Source organism: Eretmochelys imbricata, chromosome 11, assembly GCF_965152235.1.
Source record: "Eretmochelys imbricata isolate rEreImb1 chromosome 11, rEreImb1.hap1, whole genome shotgun sequence".
NCBI classification, from domain to species: Eukaryota; Metazoa; Chordata; order Testudines; family Cheloniidae; genus Eretmochelys; species Eretmochelys imbricata.
This window is the reverse complement of record NC_135582.1, coordinates 45,099,854-45,117,340: the sequence shown is the minus strand read 5'-3', so window position 1 is coordinate 45,117,340 and position 17,487 is coordinate 45,099,854. Positions and strand designations below refer to the sequence as shown.

The following is a 17,487-nucleotide window of genomic DNA, read 5'->3' as shown; positions in this document are numbered from 1 at the left end:
ATATGCTTAAAATATTTAACATAAAATAATTATTAGTTGTAAAAATTACTTTGAAATTGTTAATGTTTATACAGCACCAAAGATGTTCTTAAGGGTTTTACAAATATAAGAGAAAACCATTAATAATTTATACTTTAAATATTGCAATTATCTAAGTATTAAAAAATCTATTCATATAGATTCCAAGTAAAATATATACTTTTCTCAATTCAAATGACATTCTTGCCAAAGTAAAAAAAAAATGTATGTTGTATTAATTATCCTGTTATGTTGAATCTTTTTTATCTTAGAAAAACCAAGCCCACCAGAAAAGCTTGGAGTAACTGGTGTCACTAAAGACAGCATTTCTCTGTCATGGCTGAAACCAGAACATGATGGTGGAAGCAGAATTGTGAGCTACCTCATTGAAGCTCTTGAGAAAGGACAGCAAAAATGGGTTAAATGTGCAGTTGTAAAGACAACTCATCATGTTGTCCACGGTCTCAAAGAGAATGTTGACTATTTCTTCAGAGTGTCTGCAGAAAATCAAGCTGGTCTAAGTGATCCTAAAGAACTCCTGCTCCCTATTACAGTGAGAGAACAACTGGGTAAGTCTGCTGACATTAAAACACATGATGAAATGTTTGCACACATTAAAAAAAATCAATTTTAAAACCTCACGTTTGTAATGTTTTGGAAACGTTTTGTTTTTCAGAATCTCCTGAGATTGATATGAAGGGCTTCCCACATAACACTGTGTACATTAGAGCGGGATCGAACCTAAAGGTTGAAATTCCAATTTCTGGAAAACCATTGCCAAAGATGACATTAGCCAGAGATGGTGTTCCATTGAAAGCAACTATGAGGTTTAATACAGAAACCACAGCAGAAAGTATCATCATTAACCTTAAAGAAAGTATGGCTGGTGATGCTGGTAGATATGACATCACTGCTGCCAACTCCAGTGGAACCACTAAATCATTCATTAACATTGTAGTGCTAGACAGACCAGGTCCTCCTGTTGGTCCTGTTGTTGTTAGTGATATCACTGAAGAAAGCGTAACTCTCAAATGGCAGCCACCGCATAATGATGGTGGAAGTCAAGTTACCAACTATATTGTACTGAAAAGAGAAACAAGTACTGCTGCTTGGTCTGAGGTGTCTGCAACAGTTGCTAGAAGCATTATTAAAGTCATGAAGCTAACAACAGGAGAAGAATACCAATTCCGTATCAAAGCTGAAAACCGCTTTGGAATCAGTGACCACATTGATTCACAATGTGTAACTGTTAAGCTCCCATACAGTAAGTCATCAGTTTCTCACATAACATTTTGTTGTTGCTTTTAATTTTTTTGAAATGATATATTAACTGCTTCTTTTAATGTCTCTAGCAACACCTGGACAACCTTCCACACCATGGGTCACCAATGTCACCCGAGAGAGCATCACTGTTGGATGGCATGAACCAGTCACTAATGGAGGCAGTGCAGTCATTGGATACCATTTGGAAATGAAAGATAGGAACAGTATTTTATGGCAGAAGGCTAACAAGACCCTTATTCGCACAACTCACTTTAAAGTCACCACCATCAGCGCTGGACTTATCTATGAATTCAGGGTTTATGCAGAAAATGCAGCTGGCATTGGAAAAGCAAGCCATCCTTCTGATCCAGTTCTTGCAATTGATGCTTGTGGTGTGTACTTTGTAGGGGGGGAAATCAACATTTTCAGTAATGTTTTCACTTAATGTTCTTTCCTATACAGTAAGCCAACAGACAATGCTAGTACTGCTTTTAATTATTAATACTGTTGTTTTTTCTTACTGTAGAACCCCCAAGAAATGTTCGTGTCACAGATATTTCCAAGACTTCTGTCAGTCTTTCTTGGACAAAACCATCCTATGATGGCGGTAGTAAGATCACTGGTTATATTGTCGAGAAACGTGATCTTCCAAATGGCAGATGGACAAAGGGCAGTTTCACCAATGTCATTGAGACTCAGTTTACCGTATCTGGACTAACGCAAAATTCTCAGTATGAATTCCGTGTCTGTTCTAAGAATGCTGTTGGTTCCATTAGCAATCCATCAGATGTTTTAGGTCCTATCACGTGTGTTGATACATATGGTAAGAGTTTTGCAATTACATAATAATATTTTGTGATACTTCAGGGCTTAAAGTCAGAATTGTTTCGTATAACTAGTGCTTGAATCCTAGTCTTTAGAAAACAATTGTAAGAAGCTGAGTTTAAAAACTGGAGGGCTAGCATAATGCTCTAAGCACTGGGTTTGCATTATCTAGCCTCTCTGGACAAAGATTCAATCTGAACAGAGCTGATTGAGCCCTTCATCTTCCCAATGTAGATAACTTGAGTTCCATACAATTGACTGTGTTTGGGCCACTGGGACAAGACCTGAGAAATTGAGATTGTTTTTGCTGTGTGTGGACATTAAAGATCGTGACACTTTTCATAGGAGCAGAGGTTTGCCCCAGTGTCCTTGGCTAAAATGTCCTTTCCCCCAAATGTTGTGCAGTGTTTGCTGCACCATTTGTCCTCCTACCTGCAGTCCTCCCCCAGAGATGTGGATGATTTTTAGTAGTGATGTAATTAATGTATTATTTAACTTGCAAAAAGTTTGAGAATTTTTTGGACTGAAATGTGACATATAGCTATGACCTGTCTTTTTTTTTCCTATCTGCATATCTAAAACACCTATGACCATAGTATCTAGGCACTGCCAAGTTTTGCATAGTGTATATTACACAATGCCTTATATTAATTACCACTATTATTATTGCTTAATAAAAATATTGGTATGGTTTTGAGTCCTCTGAGTGGTTTGAAATCTTTATACCATTTTGATTTTTTTTGTTCCTCTTTTAAGGTGCACCTGAAATTGATATACAACCAGAATACACAGATGTGGTGAAATACAAAGCAGGTACTGCAGTTAAGCTGAAACTTGGCATCTCAGGAAAGCCTATACCTACAATTGAATGGTTCAAAAATGGCAAAGAGATACAAACCAGTGCACAAGTGTCTATTGAAAACACAACAGACTTTGCATCTATACTCATCAAAGATGCAATTCGTTTTAACAGCGGAAACTATGAATTAAAATTAAAGAATGCCATGGGTTCAGCATCAGCTCACATTAGAGTGCAAATACTTGGTATGTACTGAATTAGAATAATAGTATTATTGTATTAAACTAAAATGTAATTTATATGTATGTATGTATGTATATGACTCATTTCTCCTGTCCTCAACAGACAAGCCAGGACCTCCAGGTGGGCCTATACAGTTCAAGACAGTCACTGCTGAAAAAATTACCATAATGTGGGAACCTCCAGTAGATGATGGTGGTGCAACTGTAACACACTACATTGTTGAAAAACGTGAGACAAGTCGGGTAGTATGGTCTTTAATTTCTGAAAAACTAGAGGAATGTGTCATCACTACCACAAAACTCATCAAAGGAAATGAGTATGTGTTCCGTGTGCGAGGTGTGAACAAGTTTGGAGTTGGTGATCCACTGGAATCTGAACCAGTTATAGCTAAAAATACATTTGGTGAGAAACATGTATATTAACTAATACAACTGAATAGTACTGAATGTTTTAGTTTTAATGGTATTGAACTACTGTCATTTTTTCTCTCTTTTTTTTTTTTTCAGTTACACCTGGCCCACCTAGTGTACCAGAGGTCACTATGATAACCAAGCATTCAATGACAGTTGTCTGGAACAGGCCAACTGTAGATGGAGGTAGTGAAATAAGTGGATATTACCTTGAGAAACGTGACAAGAAGAGTCTAAGTTGGTTCAAGGTTATTAAAGAAACTATCCGTGACACCAGACAGAAAGTAACAGGACTAACTGAAAACAGTGAATATCATTTCCGAGTTTGTGCTGTCAATGCAGCTGGACAAGGTCCATTCTCTGAAGCTTCTGACTTCTACAAAGCTGCAGATCCTATTGGTAAGAAATAACTTAGACACACACATCTCATTGTTTAAGGGCCAAGTAAGTTATAATGGGTGGACTTTCATGGGATTGTCTGGGAATAACTGAGGATAAATGTTATGATTGAATTTTAATATCTTTTACAGACAAACCAGGGCCACCAGTTAAGCTAAAGGTTGTGGATACTACTAAGACATCTGTCACCCTGGGCTGGACTAAGCCTGCCTATGATGGAGGAAGTGCAATTACCAGCTATGCAGTGGAAAAGAGAGAAGGAGAGCAGGAAGAATGGTCTGTAGTCAGTGCTAGAGGAGAAGTGAGAACAACTGAGTATGTTGTATCCCAGCTTCAACCTGCAGTCAATTATTATTTCCGTGTGTCTGCTATAAATTGTGCTGGGCAAGGAGAGCCTATTGAAATGACAGAATATGTACAAGCTAAAGATATACTTGGTATGTACCTTTAATTGATTTAATTATCATTTTTTAGGGTTTTGGTATTTCAAATAATTTTATATTTTGTTTTCCAGATTATTCATATTTTATTATTATTTATTTCTGCAGAGGAGCCAGAGATTGACCTGGATGTTGCTCTCAGAACCTCCATTGTAGCTAAAGCAGGTGAAGATGTACAGATAATGATTCCATTCAAAGGGAGACCTCCTCCAACTGTCATATGGAGAAAGGGTGAAAAGAATCTTGGAACTGATGAAAGATACAACATTCAGAACACAGAATCATCCACATTACTTACTATTCCTCAAGTTACTCGGAATGACACAGGAAAATACATTCTCACAATCGAGAATGGAGTTGGTGAACCAAAATCTTCATTTGTGAATGTTAAAGTACTTGATACACCATCAGCCTGCCAGAAACTGCAGCTTAAACATGTTTCTCGTGGCACTGTTACACTTATATGGGAGCCACCGCTCATTAATGGTGGTTCTGAAATAACAAATTATGTCATTGAAAAAAGAGATGCCACCAAAAGAGCCTGGTCTACTATTACAACAAAGTGTTCTCATACAACATTTAAGGTAACTAACCTATCAGAGAAGACTGCATTCTTCTTTCGAGTTCTTGCAGAAAATGAAAATGGATTGGGAGAACCTTGTGAGACTTCAGAACCAGTGAAACCTGCGGAAGTACCTGGACCTGTAAAGGATCTGGCCATGAAAGATTCTACAAAGACTTCTGTTACCTTACAGTGGAGCAAACCTGACTTCGATGGTGGTAGCATTATATCAGACTATGTTATTGAAAAGAAAATGATTGAAGAAAAAGAATGGTCACATGCAGGCATAAGTAAGACATGTGAATTTGAAGTTGAAAAACTTAAGGAGCTTTCTGTCATGGAATTCAGAGTATCTGCTAAAAACGAAAAAGGATTGAGCGATGCTGTTACTGTTGGACCCATTACAGTAAAAGACTTTGTAATAACACCTGAAGCTGACCTTTCTGATATCTTTGGAGGACAAATTGCTGTAAGAATTGGCCATAATATGCACATTGAATTGCCATATAAAGGTAAACCCAGACCAACTATGAGCTGGCTCAAGGACAGCATCCCTCTTAAAGAAAGTGAACAAGTTCGCTTCAAGAAAACTGAAAACAAAATAAGTTTAAGTATCAAGAATGTGAAAAAAGACAATGGTGGCAAATACACCTTAATTCTTGATAATTCAGTTTGCAGAAAGTCATTTACCATCACAGTCATAACTCTTGGTCCTCCATCAAAACCCAAAGGACCCATAAGACTAGATGAAATCAAAGCAGACAGTGTTGTTATGTCATGGGAGGCTCCTGAAGACAATGGAGGAGGAGAAATCACTTGCTACAGCATTGAGAAGAGAGAAACTTCACAAACCAATTGGAAAATGGTGTGTTCTAGTGTTGCTAGGACAACTTTCAAAGTTCCTAACCTAGTTAAAGACACTGAATATCAGTTTAGAGTTCGTGCTGAAAACAGATATGGAGTAAGCCCACCACTTGTCTCAACAGATGTTGTAGCAAAACACCAGTTCAGACCACCAGGCCCACCAGGAAAACCTATTGTGTACAATGTAACGGCCGATGGAATGACAATATCTTGGGATGCTCCAGTTTATGATGGAGGTTCAGAAATTACTGGATACCATGTTGAAAAGAAAGAAAGAAATAGCATCTTATGGCAGAAAGTTAATGTTTCACCAATATCTGGTAAAGAATACAGAATTACTGGATTGATTGAGGGCCTGGATTACCAATTCCGTGCATATGCTGAAAATTCTGCTGGTGTAAGCCCAGTTAGCGAGCCAAGCAAATTTACCTTGGCTGTGTCTCCAGTAGGTGAGTAAACAAGCACTTCACTAAGACAATGTATATATTGTCATATATTGTTAGCCATCATGAAGGTTTATAATAAAAATAATCCTGTATGTAATTATTTTCCTTTCAGACCCACCTGGCACTCCTGATTATATTGATATCACCAGAGAAACTGTCACCCTTAAATGGACTGCACCACTGCATGATGGAGGCAGTAAGGTTGTGGCCTACAGCATCGAGAAACGGCAAGGAAGTGATGACCGCTGGCTCAGATGCAATTTTATTGATATCAGTGAATGTCAATATACAGTTACAGGACTTAGCCCAGGTGACCGATATGAGTTCAGAGTGATTGCAAGAAATGCTGTCGGAACAGTCAGCCCACCATCACAATCTTCAGGCTATATCATGACCAGAGATGAATGTGGTAAGCATTATTTATTGATATTTTAGTATGTTACACTTGCATTTTTATATGGTAGGTTCTAAATCCAGCTAAGCACCTGGCTGGCACCTTTTAGCTTATATTGGTATATGAGCTGCTGACTGGAGAGGGAGTGTATTCCACTCCTCCCAGGAGCAACAGGCTTTCCCCACCTCTCCCTCCCACTCCACGCAGAGGTAGAGCAGAGTTAGACGCAAGACCAGCATCCAGCAGGGATCCATAGGATTTAACCAGTTGCTACATTTGGGGTCACACAGGAGTTTTTCCTTAAGCATTTTATGAGGAGTTGTTTGCCTTCCTCTGCTATTGAATGCATCTTGGAATTCACAGTGGGGTCCTGCTCTGTCTATGCTACTGTATTAACATTTAGTTATGGATTCGCTATTTTTCTTTGTTGCAACTTTGGCAGTAGTCTATTGCAGAAATATTGTGTTGTTTTAGCCATTGCTCCAAAACATTTTGACACATTTGAGAATGGGTGTAGGCCGGGATTAGATCACTCACGGGGTGAGTTTGAGTAACCTCAGAGGTTTGACTGAGCCACTGTGGATAGGGGTTTGCAATTCCTTTTCCCTTTTGAGTCAGGCAGGAGCTTCTAACAGCTGTGGTGCCTTACAGGTGTTCACAGTAATTAAGCCTGATTACAGGGACTAAAGATAACTTTAAAATAGAGCAAAAGGCCTTAATTTGAGGTTCTGTGGTTTACAAGTGGCAGCTGCAAAGATATGTCTGTCTTAGGTTAGGTAATGGTTTTGTTGCTATGCAGAATTTAGAAATGAAAATTGCTAAAATAGCTCAGCATGTTGCACCAACACATTTCAATTAATATTTTAACCTATGGTTTAATATGATGGCGAGTGGATTAACATAGAAAAAATAATTCTTAGGATATAAAATTTCAGATAGGACAGCTTACAATATAATATTGATCCCTACATTTTAAAAATTCTGAATTTTCTAATCAGAAGAGAGAGTCTATATATGCCTTTATTATTGTTTGTTTAGTAGGAATGAATACCTTGATAAATATGACTGAATGTATATACTTTATTTTATCTTTCTTCTTAGTTCCTCCAACAATTGAATTCGGTGCTGAGCACTTTGAAGGCCTTACTGTTAAAGCTAGAGAGAGCATTAGACTTAAGGTTCTTATCAAAGGCCGTCCAGTACCTCAAGTGACTTGGTTTAAGGATGGAAAGGAGATTGAAAAGAAGATGAATATTGAAATAACAAACGTTATTGGATATAGCACTATCTTTGTTAGAGATGCCACTCGGGACCATCGTGGTATATACACCGTAGAAGCCAAGAATGCATCAGGCACCAAAAAAGCAGACATTACAATCAGAGTACAAGGTACTTTGTAGATATTTTTAGTAAGCTATTCTTAAATATTTACATTGTAAGTGGCAGCACAAGTAAATTATAACTCTGATGCTTTATTATCACAGATACCCCAGGAAAAGTTGGTGGACCAATACGATTCACAAATGTTACTGGAGAGAAGATGACATTATGGTGGGAGCCTCCAGCTAATGATGGCTGTGCTGCCATTACCCACTATGTGATTGAAAAACGTGAAACCAGTAGGATTGCCTGGGCATTAGTTGAAGATAACTGTGAAGCCTCCAGTTACACAGCACTTAAATTAATAAAGGGCAATGAATACCAGTTCCGTGTCTCTGCGGTTAACAAGTTTGGTGTTGGCAGGCCACTAGAATCTGATCCAATTATAGCACAAATACCATACAGTAAGTTTCCTTTATGTCTTGAACAAATTACGCAAATACCAACTTTCGTTGCATGTTTTCTAAGCTGTTTTTCATTTTGCAGCTGTTCCTGATGCACCAGGTATGCCAGAGCCTACCCATGTAACGGGAGACAGTATCACACTCACATGGGCTAGGCCAAAATCCGATGGTGGAAATGAGATCAACCAGTATATCCTGGAAAGAAGAGAAAAAAAGAGTGTCCGCTGGGTCAAAGTATCCAGTAAGAGAGCCATTGCTGAGACAAGATACAGAGTAACTGGCCTGACTGAAGGCAATGAATATGAATTCCAAGTTATGGCTGAAAACGCTGCAGGAGTAGGACCTCCAAGTGCTGTCTCAAGGCTGATTAAATGTAGAGAGCCAGTAAACCCACCAAGTGCGCCTACTGTTGTAAAAGTGACAGATACATCAAAGACAAGTGTAAGCTTGGAATGGACCAAGCCAGTTTTTGACGGCGGCATGGAAATAATTGGCTACATCATTGAAATGTGTAAAGCTGACTTAGGAGAATGGCATAAAGTCAATGCAGAGACTTGTATTGCTACCAAATATACTGTCACCGACTTAGAGGCAGGTGAACATTATAAATTTCGAGTGAGTGCTGTCAATGGTGCAGGCAAGGGAGAAAGCTGTGAAGTTCCTGCTACAATCCAAACAACTGACAGACTGTCTTCACCTGAAATTGATATTGATGCAAACTTCAAGCAGACTCACATTGTCAGAGCAGGTGCAACTATTCGGCTGTTTATTGCCTTTTTAGGCAAACCTGTTCCTACTGCTACGTGGTCTAAAGCAGACTCAGACCTTAGCCTGCGTGCTGACATTCACATAACTGACTCATTCAGCACGTTGACTGTGGAGAACTGCAATAGAAATGATGCTGGCAAATACGTCTTTACTGTAGAAAACATCAGTGGTAGCAAATCTATTACATTTACTGTCAAGGTACTGGATACTCCTGGCCCACCAGGTCCTATTACCTTTAAGGATGTGACCAGGGGTTCTATTACTTTAATGTGGGATGCTCCTGTTTTGGATGGAGGTGCCCGCATCCATCACTACATTGTGGAAAAGCGGGAAGCAAGCCGTCGTAGTTGGCAGGTAGTGAGTTCAAAATGTACCCGTCAAATCTTTAAGGTCACTGATCTTTCAGAAGGTGTGCCATTCTACTACCGTGTTTCAGCAGAAAATGAATATGGTGTAGGCGAACCATGTGAATTAACAGATCCAGTTGTAGCCACCGAGGAGCCTGCTCCACCAAAGAGACTAGATATTATTGATACTACCAAATCTTCTGCAGTATTAGCTTGGCTGAAACCTGACCATGATGGTGGAAGCCGTGTCACTGGATATCTTCTTGAGATGAAACAAAAGGGATCTGACTATTGGGTTGAAGCTGGTCAAACTAAACAACTTACTTTCACAGTTGAAGGTCTTCTAGAGAACAATGAATATGAGTTCCGGGTCAGGGCAAGGAATGATGCAGGCTACAGTGAGCCAAGAGAAGCTTTCTCTTCTGTTATTATTAAAGAGCCACAGATTGAACCAACAGCAGATCTTAGTGGAATAACTGGACAACTTATAACTTGCAAAGCTGGAAGCACCTTTGCTATTGATATACCAATTAGTGGGCGACCAACTCCAAAAGTAACATGGAAACTTGAAGAAATGAGACTCAAGGAAACTGATAGAGTGACCATCAAGATAACAAAGGATAGAACTACATTGATTGTGAAGGACAGCATGAGAGGTGACTCTGGCAAATATTATTTGACACTTGAGAACACAGCCGGTGTGAAAACATTTGCTGTCACAGTGGTTGTCATCGGAAGGCCAGGTGCAGTTACTGGCCCTATTGAAATATCATCCATTTCTGCTGAATCCTGTGTATTGTCATGGAAAGAACCTGAAGATGATGGTGGCACTGATATTACAAACTACATAGTTGAGAAACGGGAATCTGGTACAACAGCATGGCAGCTGATAAATTCCAGTGTCAAACGTACACAGATCAAAGTCACTCATCTCACTAAATACATGGAATATGCTTTCCGGGTCAGTTCAGAAAACAGATTTGGTGTCAGCAAGCCCGTGGAATCCACACCAATAGTTGCTGAGCATCCATTCGGTAAAAACAAACATACACACATACATATTTTAAGAAATTATTTTTTCTGGTTTATGTAATTAGTGGCAATATCTAACTTTTTTCTCTTGGTTTTTACAATCAGTCCCACCAAGTCCACCTACCAGGCCAGAGGTCTATTCTGTGTCTGCCAATGCCATGGCCATTCGCTGGGAGGAACCATATCATGATGGTGGCAGCAAAATCACTGGATACTGGATTGAAAAGAAAGAGCGCAATACCATTCTTTGGGTGAAGGAAAACAACGTGCCATCCTTTGAATGCAACTACAAAGTCACAGCACTAGTGGAAGGTCTGGAATATCAATTCAGAGTTTATGCCCTAAATGCTGCTGGTGTGAGCAAAGCTAGTGAAGCTTCCAGACCACTAGTGGCTCAAAACCCAGTTGGTAAGTGTATCTTTTAGAGTATATTTGTTCTTTACTATTTAAGCAACAACGGAATTAGATTTTTCATTTTACATTGTCTCTTTCAGATCCACCAGGCAGACCAGAAGTAACAGATGTCACAAGGTCTACAGTGTCATTGAGCTGGTCTCCGCCACTTTATGATGGCGGCAGCAAAATTATTGGGTATATTATAGAACGCAAACCATATAACGAAGCTGGAGATGGACGCTGGCTGAAATGCAACTATACCATTGTCTCAGAAAACTGCTTTACTGTGACAGCTCTTAGTGAAGGAGAAGAATATGAATTCCGTATATTAGCCAAGAATGCAGCTGGTGTAATCAGCAGAGGATCTGAATCTACTGGTGCTGTCACTTGCAAAGATGAATATTGTAAGAAACATTCTCCTGGGTCATTTAAAATATTGTATAGCTTGCAGTTTTAATACTATAATATTAATGTTTTTATCTCTTTATGATAGCACCACCAAAGGCTGAGCTGGATGCCAGATTGCAAGGAGAAATTGTGACCATAAGGGCTGGGTCTGATCTTGTTCTTGATGCAGCCATTGGTGGGAAACCAGAACCAAAGGTCTTCTGGTCCAAAGGTGACAAAGAATTGGACCTGTGTGAAAAGATCTCTCTGCAGTACACCAGCAAACGGGCCATTGCAGTTATCAAGTATTGTGACAGAAGTGATAGCGGAAAATACACACTAACAGTTAAAAATGCCAGTGGAACAAAGAAAGTTTCAGTTCTTGTCAAAGTGCTTGGTATGTATTTCATAGATAATGGTTTGCTGTGAACATTCATTAGATTTCACAATTATAGTTACAAAAAAAGAGAGAGAAGCTTTTCACTGACTACTATAATTACACCTTTGTTCATCCCTACTCAGATTCACCTGGTCCATGTGCAGGCAAAATCACTATTAGCAGAGTAACCGAAGAGAAGTGCACTCTGGCATGGAATGTTCCACATGAAGATGGAGGTGCAGAAATCACCCACTACATTATAGAAAGACGTGAAACCAGCAGGCTCAACTGGGTTATTATTGAGGCTGAATGCCAAACATTATCATGCGTGGTGACAAGACTTATTAAAAATAATGAATACATCTTCCGTGTGAGAGCTGTCAATAAGTATGGGTCAGGTGTTCCACTTGAAACAGAAGCCATTGTTGCTAGAAACTCTTTCAGTAAGTGCTTTCATCTTTTAGCTCCAGCATTTATGGAGTTTTCTCATATTTGAAAAAAAATCTGATTTTTTTCATATTTTTGAACACCAACAGCTATTCCATCACAACCCGGTGCACCTGAAGCAGTGGGTATTGGCAAGGAACACATCATTATTCAGTGGCTGCAACCAGAATCAGATGGTGGCAGTGAGATTAGCAACTATCTTGTAGACAAACGTGAAAAGAGAAGTCTACGCTGGACACGAGTCAACAGAGATTACACTGTTTATGATACCAGACTGAAAGTTACAGGTCTAATGGAACATAATGAATATCAGTTCCGTGTCACTGCAGTGAATGCTGCTGGGAACAGTGAGCCGAGTGACGCTTCTCAATCTATCCTGTGCAAGGAGCCATCATGTAAGTAGTTAAATTCAAAATATATTTTTAATACTTATTAAACATAGTGCCTCATAATTAACCACAATGACATTCCAAATAAGGGATCCAAAAGAATATTTGAATTCATTAGGATCACCAGCATTGCAATGAATTTAAAATAAAAGTGATTATAGTTAATTTCAGATAAATTTCTAATCACTAATTATTTAGAATATTGTTACTAAATAAGGTCTTTTAAACTGTAAAATGTTCCCTGCAATAATATGAAATGTGTGTTCCTCTATTCCAAAGACACTCCTGCACCTCCTTCAGCTCCAAGAGTTGTGGATACTACTAGGCACAGCATAAGCTTGGCATGGACAAAGCCCATGTATGATGGTGGTGCTGACCTCTTAGGCTATGTTCTTGAAATGAAAGAAGAAGGCACTGAACAGTGGTACAGATCACACACTACCACCACCTTAAGGAATGCTGAATTCACAGTGACTGCTCTTAAAACAAGCCAGAAATACAGTTTCAGAGTTGCTGCCACAAATGTGAATGGTATGAGTGAATTCAGTGAATCATCAGCTGAAATCGAACCTGTAGAAAGAATAGGTAATTTGAAAACCCACATTTTTTTTATGGAGAGGTTATATTTTTCTTTAAAGATGAATTCATTCTGTATTTCTCTCCTCTCCCCATCAGAAATACCAAACCTTGAACTTGCTGATGATCTAAAGAAGACTGTCACTGTCAGAGCTGGTGGTTCTTTGCGCCTAATGGTGTCTGTATCTGGCAGACCACCTCCAGAAATTACATGGAGCAAAGAGGGTGTTGACCTTGTAAATCGGTCTATTATAGACACTACAGAGAGCTACACTCTGCTTATTGTGGATAAAGTTAATCGGTATGATGCTGGCAAATATGTGGTTGAGGCTGAAAATCAATCAGGCAAGAAATCCGCAACAGTCGTTGTTAAAGTATATGGTGAGTATTGTTACTATTACATATTGATATTGCACTGTACTTAAACATGGTGTTTTACAGACAGAAGGAAAAAGGTGTTTGCTGAAAGGAGTTTACAATTTAAGTAGAACCCAGAAAATAATGATAAAAGACCATGGCAGGTGAGGTGGGAGAGGAGGGGAGGAGGAGGAAGGAAGAGATACAGTAGAAATCAAAGAGAAATATGTTTCTAAAGGATGAGTTCATCTATGAAGTTCAAATCCTGATGTCTTTACTTAGCCACAATTCAGTAATTACCCAAATCAGGAAAAGAGCAAATAGGAAATAATCCATTTTGATTTTGCGTTTAGATACACCTGGCCCATCTGCCACAGTGAGAGTTAAAGAGGTGTCAAAAGATTCCGTGACAATTTCTTGGGAAATTCCTACTATTGATGGTGGAGCACCAGTTAACAATTATATAATTGAGAAACGTGAGGCTACCATGAGAGCATACAAGACAGTAACTACCAAATGCAGCAAAACATTTTATAGACTTACAGGACTTATAGAAGGAGCTATGTACTATTTCAGAGTGCTGCCAGAAAATATTTATGGTATTGGTGAACCTTGTGAAACATCTGATGCAGTACTGGTGTCGGATGTTCCTATGGTGCCTCAGAAACTGGAGGTAGTTGACATCACTAAATCAACTGTAACTCTTGCATGGGAGAAACCACAACATGATGGGGGCAGCAGACTGACTGGCTATGTTATTGAGGCCAGCAAAGCTGGAACAGAGAAGTGGATGAAGGTTGTGACACTGAAGCCTACAGTCTATGAGCACATAATCATCTCACTAAATGAAGGTGAACAGTATTTGTTCAGAGTCAGAGCACAAAATCAGAAGGGAGTGTCGGAACCAAGAGAGATTGTCACAGCAGTAACTGTACAAGACCAAAAAGGTAGGTATAATAGTTAAAAGGACAGGTTGAGGACTACTCAAAATATGTGACATTTTATTTATAAAATGGATATTAAAAAGGTTTTGTTTTGTTTTTTTAATAGTGTTACCCACAATTGATCTTGCTGGAATAACTCAAAAGACAGTTTATGTGCCAGCTGGCAGACCCATAGAGTTAGCTATTCCAATTGGTGGCCGACCACCTCCAGCTGTATCTTGGTTCTTCGCTGGTTCTAAGCTAAGAGAATCAGAACGCACCAAGATTGAAACTGAAGCCAAAGTAGCTAAATTAAGTGTGCGTGAGACCACAATACATGACACTGGGGAGTACACACTTGAACTGAAGAACACAACTGGAACTGCTGTTGAGACTATAAAAGTTATCATTCTTGGTAAGGATTTATTATTAAGATATGATTGTCCACAATCCTTCCTCCTTCATCATGAAATTTATCACAATGGCAACCCAGCTTCTTTTTTAAAACAGTAACTTATGTCCTTTTTAATTTTTCCTAGACAAACCTGGACCACCTACTGGACCTATCAGAATTGATGATATTGATTCAACTTCTGTTACTATCTCCTGGGAACAACCTGAGCTGGATGGTGGAGCTGCACTAAGTGGTTATGTGGTGGAGCAGCGTGATGCACACCGTCCTGGATGGCTACCAGTTTCTGAATCTGTAACAAGGACAACCTTTAAGTTCACTAGACTCATTGAAAGTTCTGAATATGTGTTCCGTGTGGCTGCTACAAACCGCTTTGGAATTGGATCATACCTTCAGTCTGACATTATAGAATGCAAGAGTAGAATCAGTAAGTCTACATTTTTTCCAGTTCTCTACATTTAAAAATGGAGAACAGTTTACATGGGCCTATGTATTGATACAACAGGGCTAGATCCCCTAGAATATATCCTATTATTTTCTTTGCCCAAATAACATGCTATACTCTCATGTATACTAATCATGTTATACTTGTGGAGAAAAATGCCACATCTAAAACTAATATGTTGCCCTGTATATGCGTAATATACATGCTCTGGATAGAGTATTGGACTATGACTCAGGAGACCTAGGTTCTACTCCCAGGTGTACGCACTGGCCTGCTGGGTGAGCTTAGGGAAATCGCTTCACCTCTCTCAGCCTCAGCTTTCTCCTTTGTGATCTGGTGATGAAAAGCACTACAGGTGGTAGGTAGCATGTATTATGGATTAGTCCCCAGAAAGCTACATTTGTAAATGCATTCTCATATTTTCTTTCTTAATTCTGTGTCTTTTTGTTACAGGTCTTCCTGGTCCTCCTGACACTCTACAAGTGTCAGATGTCTCTCGCGAAGGCATGACACTTATCTGGCATCCACCAGAAGATGATGGTGGCTCACAGATCTCTGGTTATATTGTGGAACGCAAAGAAGTCAGAGCAGATAGATGGGTCCGTGTAAATAAAATTCCAGTGACTATGACACGTTATCGCTCCACTGGACTGATTGAAGGACTAGAATATGAACACCGTGTCACAGCTATCAATGCCAGAGGCACAGGCAAACCAAGCCGTCCTTCCAAATCTGCTGTTGCTATGGATCCAATTGGTAAATAATTTCCTACATGGAGAAAAGAACATTTGAGGCAGAGGGGAATGTCACTATTAAGACCTGCTGTTATGTTTAACAAACTAAAATTTTTCATCTGGATAGCTTAATGTACTGCAGCAGATATTTTAATTAAATTAATATACAAATAATATTTTAAAAATCTTTTTTCTTCATTAATTTCCTGTGTAAACATCACTATTACTAAATACTTATCAAATGGTGCATGTTAACATTTTGCTTTGCCTTTTACATATTCAAACTAAACATAGAACTATCTTAAAATATATTTACCTGCTATCTGATCTTCTATTCCAGCTCCCCCAGGTAAACCTCAGAACCCAAGAGTTACTGATACTACAAGAACATCAGTGTCCCTGGCCTGGAGTCCACCGGAAGAAGAAGGAGGTTCTAAAGTCACTGGCTACCTGCTTGAAATGCAAAAGGTTGATCAGTTTGAATGGACCAAATGTAACACCACTCCAACCAAGATACATGAATACACCTTGACACATCTACCACAAGGCGCAGAGTATAGATTCCGTGTGATGGCCTGTAATGCTGGTGGGCCTGGAGAACCTGCTGATGTGCCGGGAACAATCAAAGTAACAGAAATGCTTGGTAAGACGTTTTAGGTCTTAGTTCTTGCTGAAATAGACATAAGCAATTGTTTTGCATAAAACAGATATAACAGAATATCTGTAAAATAGATGTAACATAACATGTTGGGTTTATTTTCAGAATATCCTGATTGTGAACTTGAAAAATACCAGGAAGGTCTGTTTGTGAGACAAGGTGGAGTTATCAGGCTTACAGTACCAATTAAGGGTAAACCCATACCGATATGCAAATGGACTAAAGAAGGCCATGACATCAGCAAGAGAGCAATGATAGCAACTTCTGAGACACACACTGAACTTGTGATCAAAGATGCAGAAAGAGAAGATTCTGGTACCTATGATTTGGCACTTGAAAACAAATGTGCAAAGAAGGCTGTTTATATACAGGTCAGAGTGATTGGAATTCCAAATCCACCTGAAGGGCCACTTGAGTATGATGACATACAGACTCGCTCAGTCAGAGTAAGCTGGAGACCACCTACTGACGATGGTGGGGCGGATATTATTGGTTACATCATTGAGAGGCGAGAAGTACCTAAGACTGCCTGGTACACTGTTGACTCCAGAGTGAGGGGAACATCATTAGTCGTGAAAGGACTCAAAGAAAATGTGGAGTATCACTTCCGTGTTTCTGCTGAAAACCAGTTTGGTATTAGCAAGTCCCTGAAATCTGAAGAACCAGTTGTACCAAAGACACCTTTGAGTGAGTAGATTTTTGTACAATCAACTTCCTGTTTTAATTATCATCTCTTATGTTTGTAAAAGTACAATCACACACACACACACACGAGCTTTAAAAATACATG

At 39.2% G+C, this 17,487-nt stretch overlaps 1 protein-coding gene across 1 annotated transcript in view; it reads left to right on the top strand.

The window, feature by feature from the left end:
* The window catches only part of TTN (titin), a 307,220-nt gene that overhangs the window by 278,960 nt on the left and 10,773 nt on the right, over nt 1-17,487 (top strand). Inside the window, exons 285-310 of the mRNA XM_077830394.1 lie at nt 291-587; nt 695-1,282; nt 1,371-1,673; nt 1,808-2,104; nt 2,863-3,150; nt 3,251-3,550; nt 3,655-3,957; nt 4,089-4,394; nt 4,506-6,272; nt 6,382-6,678; nt 7,765-8,052; nt 8,148-8,447; nt 8,530-10,596; nt 10,700-11,002; nt 11,089-11,394; nt 11,484-11,774; nt 11,900-12,199; nt 12,293-12,598; nt 12,872-13,177; nt 13,268-13,549; nt 13,879-14,472; nt 14,576-14,863; nt 14,988-15,287; nt 15,759-16,061; nt 16,380-16,682; nt 16,803-17,384. Coding sequence (XP_077686520.1) covers nt 291-587; nt 695-1,282; nt 1,371-1,673; nt 1,808-2,104; nt 2,863-3,150; nt 3,251-3,550; nt 3,655-3,957; nt 4,089-4,394; nt 4,506-6,272; nt 6,382-6,678; nt 7,765-8,052; nt 8,148-8,447; nt 8,530-10,596; nt 10,700-11,002; nt 11,089-11,394; nt 11,484-11,774; nt 11,900-12,199; nt 12,293-12,598; nt 12,872-13,177; nt 13,268-13,549; nt 13,879-14,472; nt 14,576-14,863; nt 14,988-15,287; nt 15,759-16,061; nt 16,380-16,682; nt 16,803-17,384 — 11,865 coding nt within the window. The remainder of the gene's footprint in view (nt 1-290; nt 588-694; nt 1,283-1,370; nt 1,674-1,807; nt 2,105-2,862; nt 3,151-3,250; nt 3,551-3,654; nt 3,958-4,088; nt 4,395-4,505; nt 6,273-6,381; nt 6,679-7,764; nt 8,053-8,147; nt 8,448-8,529; nt 10,597-10,699; nt 11,003-11,088; nt 11,395-11,483; nt 11,775-11,899; nt 12,200-12,292; nt 12,599-12,871; nt 13,178-13,267; nt 13,550-13,878; nt 14,473-14,575; nt 14,864-14,987; nt 15,288-15,758; nt 16,062-16,379; nt 16,683-16,802; nt 17,385-17,487) is intronic.